The sequence below is a fragment of the Heterodontus francisci genome, chromosome 4 (genome assembly GCF_036365525.1).
Source record: "Heterodontus francisci isolate sHetFra1 chromosome 4, sHetFra1.hap1, whole genome shotgun sequence".
NCBI classification, from domain to species: Eukaryota; Metazoa; Chordata; class Chondrichthyes; order Heterodontiformes; family Heterodontidae; genus Heterodontus; species Heterodontus francisci.
In genome coordinates, this window is record NC_090374.1 from 52265171 (window position 1) to 52279924 (window position 14754).

Here is a 14754-nt window from a genome sequence, read left to right on the forward strand (position 1 = left end):
TTGAGAGGTACATAAGAAATTTACTACAATGTAATTCCTCATGCCTGCAACCAATTATGTGAATAGAAGGGAGAAGCTAGGGTTGTTCTCCTTAGAGCAGAGAAGGCCAAGAGGAGATCGGATGGAGGTGTTTATAATCGTGAAGGGTTTAGTTAGAGTAAATAAAGAGAGAAAAAAAAAAAGTTTCCAATGGCCGAAGGATCGATAATTAGAGGGCATAGATTTAAGGTAATTAGCACAAGAACCAGAGGTGACGGGAGAATTTAAAAAAAAAATGCAGTGAGGGGTTAGGATTTGGAATGCACTGCCTTATATGGTGCTGCTGGATAGAAAAATCAATAGTAACTTTCAAAAGGGAAGTGGATAAATACTTGGGAGAAAAAAAAAATTGCATGGATTGGGGGAAGAGCCAGGGAGTGAGTCTAACTAGATTGCGCTTTGTAGAGCTGGCACAAACTCGTTGGGCTGAAAGAATACAGAGAGGGTAGTCAATGATTCATTATAAGCAACTAATAAGATAGTATTTTTCCCCTCATGAATGAGGATAGGGAAAAAGTTTTGGAGCTTGCTCATGCACCACATGGGGAAGATTGTTGAGTTGCAATTTGCTGCTGTTTGCACATGTACCAAATTGAAAGGAAACTAGACAAAGTACACGAGGAAAGAAGAGAGATATACTGAAAGGTTGAGATGAGGCAAATGGAATGGGAGGAGATAAATGGAGTATAAACACCAGCACCAACTAATTGGGCCAAATGGCCCATTTCTGTGCTGTATGCTCTATGTAAGTGTGACAGACTTTAGAGTTTATGAATATGCTGAATTATAACTAGTTATTTGCATATTACATCATTATTCATTAACGACTTGGATGATGGCACAGTAAGTCATATATCCAAATTTGCTGACAAAGTTAGGTGGCATTGTAGACAGTCTAGATGATAGCATAAAATTGCAAGGAGATACTGACAGACTAGGTGAATGGGCAAAACTGTGGCAGATGGATTTCAATGCAGGCAAGTGTGAGGTTATCCATTTTGGACCAAAAAAAGGATAGAGCAGGGTACTTTCTAAATGAGAAGAGGTTAAGTACAGTGAGTGTCCAAAGAGACTTGGGGGTTCAGGTGCATAGATCTTTAAAATGCCACGAGCAAGTGCAGAAAATTATCAAAAAGGCTAATGGAATGCTAGCCTATATATCTAGAGGATTGGAGTACAAAGACACAGAGGTTATGCTGCAGCTGTACAGAGCCCTGGTTAGACCCTACTTGGAGTACTGTGAGCAGTTCTGGGCACCACACCTTAGGAAGGATATATTGGCCTTGGAGGGAGTGCAACATAGCTTTACAAGAATGATACCTGGACTACAGGAGTTAAGTTACGAGGGGAGATTACACAAATTAACCCGTTTTCGCTAGAATTTAGAAGGTTAAGGGGGGTTCTGATCGAAGTCTTCAAGGTATTAACAGGAAAAGACAGGCTAGATAAAGATAAACTATTTCCACTGGTTGGAGATTCTAGAACTAGGGGGCAGAGTCTAAAAGTGGGGGCCAGACTGTTTAGAAGAGATGTTAGGAAGCACTTCTTCACGCTAAGGGTGGTAGAGGTTTGGAACTCTCTCCCACAAACAGCAGTTGAAGCCAGAACAGTTGTTAATTTTAAATCTGAGATAGATTTTTGTTAAGCAAAAATATTAAGGGATATGGGCCAAAGGCAGGTATATGGAGTTAGGCTGCAGATCAGCCATGATCTCATTGAATGGCGGGACAGGCTCGAGGAGCTGAATGGCCTACTCCTGTTCCTATCGTCACATTTGCATAAATATATTTGCATAAAGCCCTGGAGAGATCACCAGCTGTGCCTCTGCAAGATCCTGCAAATTCGGTGGCAGGACAGGCGCTCCAATGTCAGTGTCCTCTCAGGCCAACATCTCCAGTATAGAGACACTGGTCATGGCTGGTCAGTTACGCTGAGTGGGCCACATCGTCCGCATGCCTGACAAGACTCCCAAAACAAACTTTCTACTCCATGCTCTGTCATGGCAAGAGGCTACCAGGAGGGCAGAGGAAACGCTACAAGGATGTCCTTAAAGCCTCCCTGAAAAAAAATGTGACATCTCCACTGATTCGTGGGAATCCCTTGCCCGAGACTGCCCAAAATGGAGAAGAATCCACAAAGATGTCAGCCAGTTCAAACAACAGTGACATGCCCAGGCAGCAACCAAGTGCAAACAGCTGAAGGAAATTTGAACATCCCATTCACTCGCTTCACCAAACACCACCTGCGGCAGAGCGTGCAGATCCAGAATTGGACTATTCAGTCACCCAAGGACCCACAACCCTGGCGTGCAAGAAAGTCATCCTTGTTCCCGAGGGACTGCCTAAGAAGATTTGCATATTAAGTTAGCCATTTCATACAATTTGAGCAAATAATGTAGTGTGTTAAAGTTGCCCAAGTTAAAATGTGACCGTGTCCTATACAGCAAATGCATGCAGTCTTAACTGTTTTTGCAATAATGAATGACCCATAGCGCTGCTCATCAAAAAAAAAAAATCAGTGGCTGAATTTTTTTTTTAAAAGAACAAAACGACATGGTGCATTCACTCAAAGGCTGAGTTTGCAGAGGAGAATGCTGACTGGCTGATATGTCAATTTAAAATGTTGAATTGTAGAACGTATATTTTGAGGGGGGAAAGTAGAACACAGCATTTTAAGATAGCTTTCCATCTGTTAAGAAAGGCAGCCCAATACAAGAGGTAGAAAAGTATAAAATTACTTACTTGCAAGATTTGTCGTTTCAAGCTCAACGTTTCCTATATTTGCCCACCTTTCTAGTTCATTTTAACTTACTCTGTTGCAGTTCTAAGCAAGTGAAGATTAGGAATGGGAGCTAATTCCATGAGAATAATGACTGATGTGTTAAATAAATTTAGGACCAAGGCCTCGAAGGGGTGTGGAGGATGTTTACTAGAATGATAAATTGTAATGTGGGATTTTATTAATGTGGAGAGATCAGAGAAGTGGAGATTGTTCTCCTGACGACAGAAAAGGTTAATGGAAATTTAATAGGTATTCAAAATTATTTGGGGAATTCAAGGAGAAATTACTGGGTTGGTATCTACAGGAAACAGATTTACAATAATTAGCAAAACATCTGAAAGGGAGAGGAGGAATTTACGTGTGTTATGTAGCGAGTTATGATCTGAATGCACTGCCTGAAGAGATGGAATGAATACATACTTGAAAAGAAAACCTTGCAGGGCAATGGGGAAGAGTAGGGGAGTCAGACTACTTGGGAAAAAGAATCTCCAAAGAACAAGCACAGGCACAATGGGTTGAATGGCTTCTATGAAATTTAAGACTAGATATGAATTTAGGCTGAAACTAAACTACAGAAATTGACACAAAGGTTTTAATGGGTAAGCATAAGACTTAGATAAAATAGCTGGAAACCAGACATGGCATCTCAAAGTAGACTGTTCCTCTCCTCCCCTTCATTTTAGCCCCATTTAGTTACTTCCTATTTTTAAAAAAGGGATTGTCTGTTGTCTCAAATCATTATTTTTGGCAAGACATTCTATGTCTTAATCATCCTCAAAAAAAAACTGTTATATTGAAGCTAAAAATACAACTGAAGCTCAAAACACTTTATCCAAAACACTCATTTACTTAATGTAGAAACAGTGCATAGATGAATGTTTATGTAGGTGGACAATTGTAGCTCCATGAACAACACACCATTGAAGTTGTATGGCTCCACTGTGTATATCTTCTGCCAGTCTTGACCATACGAAATGACATTCATGTACCATGGAGAGGACAGGAGAGCATGAAACTTAGCAGCCGTTACAGCTGCCATTTGCTGCTGGTAGCCACCTTTCCACACATGGATAATGGTGTCCGGCTTCAACTACAAACCAAAACAAAAAGTGCATAGACAAGAACCCAATACGACAATTACAGTCTGACTTCTAACTTGTAATACTGAAACATGAGATCTTAGGAAGTCAGGATGTGCACTAAAACTTCTAGAACTCTAGGTTTATCACTCCCCACATTCCTTCAAATTTAGTAGGAAAAAAAAAATCAGACATGCACAACAGCAGACAAGACATGGTTTTTCTTAACAAAATATTCAAATCGGATGAGCAAGAATAAAAAGCATTCATCTAAAATGTCAAGCATTGAATTAGCTCAAAGTTTGCTCAATAGAGAACAAGGTTTCACCCAATAAGCAGAACAGCTAGATGAGATCATGTGCAGAGAATTCATGTTCCTTGGCACACACCAGTACAGAAAGAACCATCGATTCATGTTGATCATTTAAAATTCTGAAGGCAACTGCTTGAGCCCAGAGTAAGAAAATAAATTACTGTCAAAAAGACATAACACAATGCAAGAAACATGGTGTTAACTGAGTGATACTGAAGTAGGCTAAATATTTGTGATCAATTTATTTTTCATATTGTGCATACTTAAATAAGAATGCAACTCTTAAAATGAGCATCCAAAATTTAAGAATTTTATATTCAAAAGTACCAATATAATTAGGAAGGGGGCAAAACACGCTATAGCATTATCACTCCTCACATTAATAATGAAATTAACCAACCATTGAAATTGAGGGGCTCAACTCGATAGTACTTTTGCCAGTCCTGTCCATAGGTAATGTAATCTAAGTACCAAGGTGCTGCCAGAATGGTTGTGAACCCAGCTAGTGTTACTTTAGATAGCTCTGCCTTCATATTTCTCTCCATCCACACTTCAACTACAGTGTCTGGCTTAATCTGCAAAAATAAGTATATTTAAAATTTTTTAAGGCCAACTATAATTAACATGAAAGATATTTCCATCTAAAAAGGTGTACCAAAAAAATTGAAGGCAATTCTAATTCTGGGCATCATTTTTGTGTACTTAGCTTATCAAGTGAAAACTGCATTCCTACAAAATATTGATTTGGCATAAAATCCAAGACGTTGAACAGCAAAGCAGTTACAGTACAAGCTGTGTTAAACAGAAACCCACTGTGTGTTCATTTCATTTTAGGAGGGCAGTCCTTGTCTTTGATGTGTTGCTGTACAGTTAATTGGAAGAAACTACATTCCAAAATTTAAATGTAGGATATCTAAACTAGCCAATTATGATATTTTATGTAAAATTTGCACTATAAAATATTTTACTTCAGTGTTACTATAGTCATAAATCATACATAGGTAATTAAATGAACTATTGATCACATTTAGGGTAGCTTCAAATTTGATATAGCAAGAAGTGATTCAAATCTGAGCATGGCAGGAAGGAAACCACATTAAATTCTAACTGCAGGGGATGGCTGCGGAAGCTCTTACAATAAAAACAAAATTTAAAATACAGCAAAATATAGAATTATGACAGTTACAGCACGGGAGGCCATTCAGCCCATTAAATCCTCCTTCAACTGTCTTCATAAAAATCCTTTATAAACCCCTCTCATTACCTGCTAGCTTTCTTCATATTTCCTTTTAGCATTTTTAATTTCTACCTTACTTTCTGTATTCCTTGTGATTCTATTAGATTTTAGAAAAATATTCTGGTCTCAATACCTAATTACATATTTTGCCATATTTCTAGAAAACAATGTTACTCAAATCTGAGGCTCCAGTGATAAAGAAGATAGCCAGAAATACACAAGGACTTTGTAATCGAGTCTCAAATTGAGAACTCAAACAGTAACAAATAGGAAAATCAGGATAGTTCGCAGAAATTTGAAATTTACATTTTCCAATATATGTAAATCCCAGTTTTTTTTTAAATTTACTAATCAAGTCTAGGATGAGCAATGGGTTGTCTTCAGAGACGAGGTAGCTCGGCTAGTCGAGGTACATTCCCACAAAGGGAAAAGGTAGGACAAACAAAGCCAGAGCTACCTGAATGATCAAAGAGAGAGTAAGATGAAGCAGAAAAAGGGTGCAAATGACAGATGTCAGATTAATACAATGGAGAACCAGATTGAATAGAGAAAGTTCATAGGGGAAGTGAAAAAGGAAATAAGAGCAGCAGAGAGTATAAGAGGAGATTGGCAACCAACATAAAAGGGAATCCAGAAGTCTTCTGTAGGCACAAATAATAAAAAGGACAAGTAGGGCTGATTAAGGACAAAAAAAAAGGGGATTTACACTTCGAGGCAGAGGGCATGCCTGAGGTACTAAATAAGTACTGTGCATCTGTCTTTATCAAGGGAGAAGATGCTGCCAAAGTTGTAGTAAAAGGGAGGTAGTTAAGACATTGGATGGGCTAAAAATTGCTAAAGAGGATGCATTAGAAAGGTTGTACTTAAAGTTGATAAGTCATCAGGACCAGGTGGGGTGCATACAAGGATACTGAGGGATGCAAGGCTAGAAATTGCAGAGATACTGGCCATAATCTTACAATCCTCCATTAACACAGGGATGGTGCCATAGGACTGGAATTGCAAATGTTACATTCCTGTTCAAAAAAAAAAAAAAGTGCAAGGATAAACCTAGCAACTACAGACCAGTCAGCTTAACCTCAGTGGTGAGACAGCTGTTAGAAACAATAATTCATGACAAAATTAACAGTCACGGACAAATGTGAATTAATTAAGGAAAGCCAGCATGGATTTGTTAAAATAAAAGCAAAATACTGCAGATGCTGGAAATCTGAAATAAAAAAAAGACGAAATGCTGGAAATCTCAGCAGGTCTGGCAGCATCAGAGTCATCAAACCAGCAGACAAGGGTGGTGCTGTTGTTGTCTGGCGTACCAACCTCTATCTTGCAGAGGCTCAGCGCCAACTCTCAGATACTTCTTCCTACTTCCCTCTGGACCATGAACCCACCACCGAAAATCAAGCTACTATCCACAGGACTGTCACTGACCTCATCTCCTCTAGAGATGTTTCCTCTACAGCTTCCAACCTCATAGTCCCGCAACCTCGGACAGCCCGCTTCTACCTCCTTCCCAAAAGCCACTAACAGGACGGTCCTGACAGACCCATTGTTTCAGCCTGTTCCTGCTCCACTGACCTATTTCTTCCTATCTTGACTATCTTTTCTCCCCTGGTCCAGTCTCTTCCCACCTACAACCGTGACTCTTCTGACACCCTACATCATTTTGACAATTTCCAGTTTCCTGGCCCTAACCGCCTCCTCTTCACTATGAAAGTCCAATCTCTCTACACCTCCATCCCCCACCAGGATGATTTGAGGGCTCTCCGCTTCTTCCTTGATTAGAGGTCCAACCAGTCCCCATCCACAACCACCCTCCTCCGCCTGGCTGAACTTGTTCTCACATTGAACAACTTCTCCTTCAATTCCACTCACTTCCTTCAAGTAAAAGGTGTTGCTATGGGTACCCGCATGGGTCCTAGTTATGCCTGTCTTTTTGTGGGATATGTCGAACATTCCTTGTTCCGGTCCTACCCAGGCCCCCACCCCCAACTCTTTTTCCAGTACATTGATTACAGTATCAATGTCATTTCCTGCTCCCATCCGAACTAGAAAACTTTATCAACTTTACTTCTAATTTCCACCCTTCTCTCATCTTTAAAAGGTCCATCTCCGACACTTCCCTTCAACTTCTGTCTCCATCTCTGGGGATAGGCTGTGTAATATTCATAAGCCCACCGACTCCCACAGCTACCTTGACTACACTTCTTCACACCCTGCCTTCTGTAAGGACTCCATTCCATTCTACCAGTTTCTCTGTCTCCATCGCATCTGCTCTGATGATGCTACCTTCCATGACAGCGCTTCTGATAGGTCTTCCTTTTTTTCTCAACCGAGGATTCCCCCCCGCTGTGGTTGACAGGGCCCTCAACCGTGTGCAGCCCATTTCCCACACCTCGACCCTCATCCCTTCCCTCCCAGAACTGCGACAGGGTTCCCCTTGTCCTCACTTTCCACCCCACCGGCCCCCACATCCAAAGAATCATCCTGCGCCATTTCCTCCACGTCCAACATGATGCCAAACGCATCTTCCCCTCCCCGCTCCTGTCAGCATTCTGAAGGGATAGTTTCTTCCGCGACACTCTGGTCCACTCCTCCATTATCTCCACCACCTCGTCCTTCCCATGCAACCACAAGAGGTGCAATACCTGCCCATTTACCTCCTCTCTCCTCACTATCCAAAGGCCCAAACACTCCTTTCAGGTGAAGCAGCAATTTACTTGTACTTCTTTCAATGCAGTATACTGTATTCGCTGCTCACAATGTGGTCTCCTCTACACTGGGGAGAGCAAACGCAGATTGGGTGACCGCTTTGCAGAACACCTCCGCTCAGTCTGAAAGCATGACCCCGAGCTTCCGGTTGCTAGCCATTTAAACACCCCTCCCCTCTCCCCACCTATCCCCCCCCCCCCCCCACCCCCCCCGCCAGCTGCTCTCATGCCCACATCTGTGCCCTGGGCAGTGTTCCAGTGAACATCAACACAAGTTCGAGGAACAGCAACTCATTTACCGATTAGGCACACTAACAGCCTGAACATTGAGTTCAATAATTTCAGAGCATGACGGGCCCCCCTTTTTATTTTTAGTTATTTTTTCTTTATTCGTTTATTTTATTTTAGTTTGTTTCTACTGTGCCTACCCACTGTTTTTTTCATGTTTGTGCTTAGGGCCAGGGCTGTTACTTCCGTCAATTAACACCCTCTCTGTACTAATGCTTTGTCTTTTAACACTATTAACATGCCGTTTGCCTTTGCTCCATGACCTTCTGGTGAGTTATTCTGTGACCTTGTCCTAACAACATCTCTTTTGTCATCTCTTGCTCCACCCCCGCTTTACTTGCTTAAAACCTTTTACATTTCCAATATTTGCCAGTTCCGACGAAAGGTATTTCCAGCATTTCTTGTTTTTATTATGGATTTATTAAGTTGAAGCTCAAGAAATAAAAAGGGACTGTGGCAGCATAAATAGAAGGTTGGGTGAGTGTGACAGGAAATTGTGTAGTAAACAGTTGTTTTTCAGTCTGAAGGAACGTAGCTAGTGGGGTTCCCCAGGGGTAGGACCACTGCTGTTCTTGATCTATATGAATGACATAGACTTGGGTGTACAGGGCACATTTTCAAAATTTGCAGATGATAAAAACTTGCGTGTATTATGAACTGTGAGGAGGATAGTGATAGATTTCAAGAAGACAGATTGGTTGGAGGAATGGGCAGACATGTAGCAGATAAAATTTAATGGAAAAAAGTGTGAAGTGATGCCTTTCCTCATTCTTCCTATGGAAATGTAACATAAATGAAAGGATATAATTCTAAAGGGGGTGCAGGAGCAGAGGGACCTATGGGTATATGTGCACAAATCATTGAAGGTAGCAGGGCAGGTTGAGAAAGCAGTTAAGACAACATACGGGATCCTGGCCTTTATAAATTGAGGCTTAGAGTACAAAAGCGAGGAAGTTATGGTGAATCTTTATAAAGCACTGGTTCAGCCTGAACTAGAGGGTTATGTCCAATTCTGGACACCACGCTTTAGGAAGGATGTGAAGAAATTGGAGAGGTGCAGAAGATTTACAATTGAGGCTGTCCTATGCAGGATAAGTTACGATCTAGATATAATTTCAAAACATCCTTGGAAAAACTAATATTCAAAACTACTAAAAGCAGAAAAAAAGTTATATTTGGTGAAGCCTGTGACTTTAATAACTGCATTCTTTAAAAAAAATTTGGAACAGCCCACCTGATGAAACACTATGTTCTATTGCCCTTAACCAGCTGATGCAGATTAGTGTAGCATAGTCACTACAATGGGAAAATAAAGCATGATCACAACAATATAGTATTTGATATGTGTATATACACATTAAAAAAGGGCATTTTACAAATGTACCACACTGCTTTATTTAATCTAGATATGTAGATTACAGGTCATTACAATTCAAGAGTCCTCAGGCCTGGTAGATCTGTTCCACAAGTACCATGTTACCTCAAAGTTGCTTAGAAAATACTGAAATACATATTATTTTGAAGAACAGGAGTTATTTGTTTTAAAATTAAAAAGTATTTAGTTTAAACAATTTGGTTAACTTAGTCTTTTTTCTCTTAAGTTATACCAAGAAACCTTATGAATACAGCGAAAAACAATTAAGCTGCAATCAAGCCATGCAATATCAAGCATCAGAGCAGAGTCAGAAACTGAAAAAAGATAGGAGTCTAATTTAAAAAAACATGCAATGTTCAAGCCTCTATCAAAGTTCAAAATTCTTTAAGTACCTGGAAGTGGACTTTATGAAACAGTTTGCACATCTGACATTCTAACTACAGCTGCTCCCATAAGTGCAAGTACACCACACCATTAACAAAATTAATATCCATTAATCAGACAAATACAATTCTAGTACTAGCTACTGCTTTAAATACTAGAAACACCAAGACTATACTGCATTTAGTACTTTTTTTTCAAATATATGAAGTCCAAGCCAGTTACATACTTACCTTCACTCCATTATCAAAGACCTCCTGCCAGACCATGTAACCCTTCAGATTGGCTGTTACAATATCCAGAACTCTGCAAGTAATGCACATATGAAGTCAGTATATCCATCTGCAAAAGGGAAACAAAATTACCAAGGAGTATTTGTGTCTAGCTACAGCACTGACTACAGGAAACATTTGCACAACAGAATAGTTACAGTGCAGAATGAGGCCGATCAGCCCATTGTGTCCACACTGGTTCTCTGAAAGACACATTCCCTCATTTCCATTCCCCTGCCTTCTCCACATAACTCTGCACATTCTTCCTTTTCATATAACTGTCTAATTCCCTTTTGAATGCTTCAGTTGAACTTGCCTCCACCACATTCTCAGGCAGCACATTCCAGACCTTAACCATTCATTGTGAAAAAGTTTTTCCTCATGTCACTTTTGCTTCTCTTGCCCATTACTTTAAATCTGTACCCTCTCGTTCGTGATCCTTTCACGAATGGGAACAGTTTCTCTCTATGTATTCTGTTCAGACCCCTCAGGATTTTGAATCACTAAAATCACCTCTCGGCCTTCTCTTCTCCAAAAGAAAAAAAAGTCCTAACTTCTTGAGAGATGGTGCAGGAGGGAGGGGTTCAGATTTTTGGGACATTGGGACCGGTTCTGGGGGAGGTGGGACTATTACAAATTGGACGGTCTACACCTGGGCCAGACTGGAACCAATGTCCTTGGGGGTGCTTTTGCTAACGCTGTTGGGGAGGGTTTAAACTAATGTGGCAGGGGGATGGGAACCAAATGAGGTCAGTGGAGAGTAAGGAGGTAGGAACTAAAGCCTGTAAGGAACTAGATAATGAAGTCAGCGTGACTAAGGGAAAGAGTAGGCAGGGAGCAGATGATGAAAGCAAAGGGACTGGTGGTCTGAGGTGTATTTGTTTTAATGCAAGAAGTGTAGTAGGTAAGGCAGATGAACTTAGGGCTTGGATTAGTACCTGGGAGTATGATGTTATTGCTATTACTGAGACTTGGTTAAGGGAAGGGCATGATTGGCAACTAAATATCCCAGGATACCGATGCTTCAGGCGGGATAGAGGGAGGTAAAAGGGGTGGAGGAGTTGCATTACTGGTCAAAGAGGATATCACAGCTGTGCTGAAGGAAGGCACTACGGAGGACTCGAGCTGTGAGGCAATATGGGCAGAACTCAGAAATAGGAAGGGTGCGGTAACAATGTTGGGGCTGTACTAGCGAGCGTGAGATAGAGGTACAAATATGTAAACAGATTATGGAAAGATGTAGGAGCAACAGGGTGGTGATGATAGGAGATTTTAATTTTCCCAACATTGACTGGGATTCACTTAGTGTTAGAGGTCTAGATGGAGCAGAATTTGTAAGGAGCATCCAGGAGGGTTTTCTAGAGCAGTATGTAAATAGTCCAACTCGGGAAGGGGCCATACTGGACCTGGCGTTGGGGAATGAGCCCGGCCAGGTGGTTGAAGTTTCAGTAGGGGACTACTTTGGGAATAGTGATCACAATTCCGTAAGTTTTAGAATACTCATGGACAAAGACGAGAGTGGTCCTAAAGGAAGAGTGCTAAATTGGGGGAAGGCCAACTATACCAAAATTCGGCAGGAGCTGGGGAATGTAGATTGGGAGCAGCTGTTTGAAGCTAAATCCACATTTGATATGTGGGAGGCTTTTAAAGAGAGGTTGATTAGCGTGCAGGAGAGACATGTTCCTGTGAAAATGAGGGGTAGAAATGGCAAGATTAGGGAACTATGGATGACAGGTGAAATTGAGAGACTAGCTCAGAGGAAAAAGGAAGCATACATAAGGTCTAGGCGGCTGAAGAAAGACGAAGCTTTGAAAGAATATCGGCATTGTAGGTGCAATCTGAAACGAGGAATTAAGAGGGCTAAAAGGGGTCATGAAATATCTTTAGCAAACAGGGTTAAGGAAAATCCCAAAGCCTTTTATTCATATATAAGGAGCAAGAGGGTAACTAGAGAAAGGATTGGCCCACTCAAGGACAAAGGAGGAAAGTTATGCGTGGAGTCAGAGAAAATGGGTGAGATTCTAAACGAGTACTTTGCATCGGTATTCACCGAGGAGGGGGACATGACAGATGTTGAGGTTAGGGACAGATGTTTGATTACTCTAGGTCAAGTCGGCATAAGGAGGAAGGAAGTGTTGGGTATTCTAAAAGGCATTAAGGTGGACAAGTCCCCAGGTCCGGATGGGATCTATCCCAGGTTACTGTGGGAAGCGAGAGACGAAATAGCTGGGGCCTTAACAGATATCTTTGCAACATCCTTAAACATGGGTGAGGTGCCGGAGGACTGGAGAATTGCTAATGTTGTCCCCTTGTTTAAGAAGGGTAGCAGGGATAATCCAGGTAATTACAGACCGGTGAGCCTGACGTCAGTGGTAGGGAAGCTGCTGGAGAAGATACTGTGGGATAGGGTCTATTCCCATTTGAAAGAAAATGGGCTCATCAGTGATAGGCAACATGGTTTTGTGCAGGGAAGGTCATGTCTTACCAACTTAATAGAATTCTTTGAGGAAGTGACAAAGTTGATTGATGAGGGAAGGGCTGTATATGTCATCTACATGGACTTCAGTAAGGCGTTTGATAAGGTTCCCCATGGTAGGCTGATGGAGAAAGTGAAGGCGCATGGGGTCCAGGGTGTACTAGCTAGATGGATAAAGAACTGGCTGGGCAACAGGAGACAGAGAGTAGCAGTGGAAGGAAGTTTCTCAAAATGGAGACGTGTGACCAGTGGTGTTCCACAGGGATCCGTGCTGGGACCACTGTTGCTTGTGATATACATAAATGATTTGGAGGAAAGTATAGGAGATCTGATTAGCAAGTTTGCAGACGACACTAAGATTGGTGGAGTAGCAGATAGTGAAGGGGACTGTCAGAGAATACAGCAGAATATAGATAGATTGGAGAGTTGGGCAGAGAAATGGCAGATGGAGTTCAATCAGGGCAAATGCAAGGTGATGCATTTTGGAAGATCCAATTCAAGAGTGAACTACACAGTAAATGGAAAAGTCCTGGGGAAAATTGATGTCCAGAGAGATTTGGGTGTTCAGGTCCATTGTTCCCTGAAGGTGGCAACGCAGGTCAATAGAGTGGTCAAGAAGGCATACGGTATGCTTTCCTTCATCGGACGGGGTATTGAGTACAAGAGTTGGCAGGTCATGTTACAGTTGTATAGGACTTTGGTTTGGCCACATTTGGAATACAGCGTGCAGTTCTGGTTACCACATTACCAAAAGGATGTGGATGCTTTGGAGAGGGTGCAGAGGAGGTTCACCAGGATGTTGCCTGGTATGGAGGGTGCTAGCTATGAAGGGAGGTTGAGTAGATTAGGATTATTTTCATTAGAAAGACTGAGGTTGAGGGGGGACCTGATTGAGGTGTACAAAATCATGAGAGGTATAGACAGGGTGGATAGCAAGAAGCTTTTTCCCCCCCCAGAGTGGGGGATTCAATTACAAGGGGACACGAGTTCAAAGTGAGAGGGGACAAGTTTAGGGGGGATATGCGTGGAAAGTTCTTTACACAGAGGGTGGTGGGTGCCTGGAACGCATTGCCAGCGGAGGTGGTAGACGCGGGCACGATAGCGTCTTTCAAGATGTATCTAGACAGATACATGAATGGGCAGGAAGTAGAGATACAGACCCTTAGAAAATAGGCGACAGGTTTAGACAGAGGATTTGGATCGGCGTAGGCTTGGAGGGCCGAAGGGCCTGTTCCTATGCTGTAATTTTCTTTGTTCTTCAATCTATCTGAAATTCCTCATCCCTGGAACATTCTCGTGAATTTTTTCTGGACTCTCTCCAATGCCCGCACGTCTTTCCTAAAGTGCAGTGCCCAGAACTGAGGCCAAACTAGTGTATTATACAAGTTCAACATAATTTCTTTGCTCTTGTACTCTGTGCCCCTATTATTAAAGCCCAGGATACTGTATGCTTTATTAACCACTCTCTTAACCTGTCCTGCCACCTTCATTGGCTTATGCACATATACGCCTCTCTGCTCCTGCACCCCCTTTAGAATTGTACCCTTTATTTTATATTGTCTCTCCAGGTTCTTCCTACCAAAATGAATCACTTCACTGAACTTCATCTGCCACCTGTCTGCCCATTCCACCAACTTGTCTATGTCCTTTTGAAATTCTATACTATCCTCCTCACAGTTCACAATGCTTCCAAGTTTCGTATCATTATTTATTTATTTAGAGATACAGCACTGAAACACGCCCTTCGGCCCACCGAGTCTGTGCCGACCAACAACCACCCATTTATACTAACCCTACAGTAATCC

At 41.7% G+C, this 14754-nt stretch overlaps 1 protein-coding gene across 2 annotated transcripts in view; it reads right to left on the reverse strand.

Moving 5' to 3' along the window:
- The window catches only part of hexb (hexosaminidase B (beta polypeptide)), a 64064-nt gene that overhangs the window by 9699 nt on the left and 39611 nt on the right, over positions 1-14754 (reverse strand). Inside the window, exons 9-10 of one of the 2 annotated variants that reach the window (XM_068029536.1) lie at positions 10435-10507; positions 3739-3910 (exon numbers count right to left, since the gene is read on the reverse strand). In XM_068029536.1, coding sequence (XP_067885637.1) covers positions 3739-3910; positions 10435-10507 — 245 coding nt within the window. Of the gene's footprint in view, positions 1-3738; positions 3911-4612; positions 4788-10434; positions 10508-14754 lie in introns of both variants that reach the window. The other variant, XM_068029535.1, reaches the window with a different exon arrangement.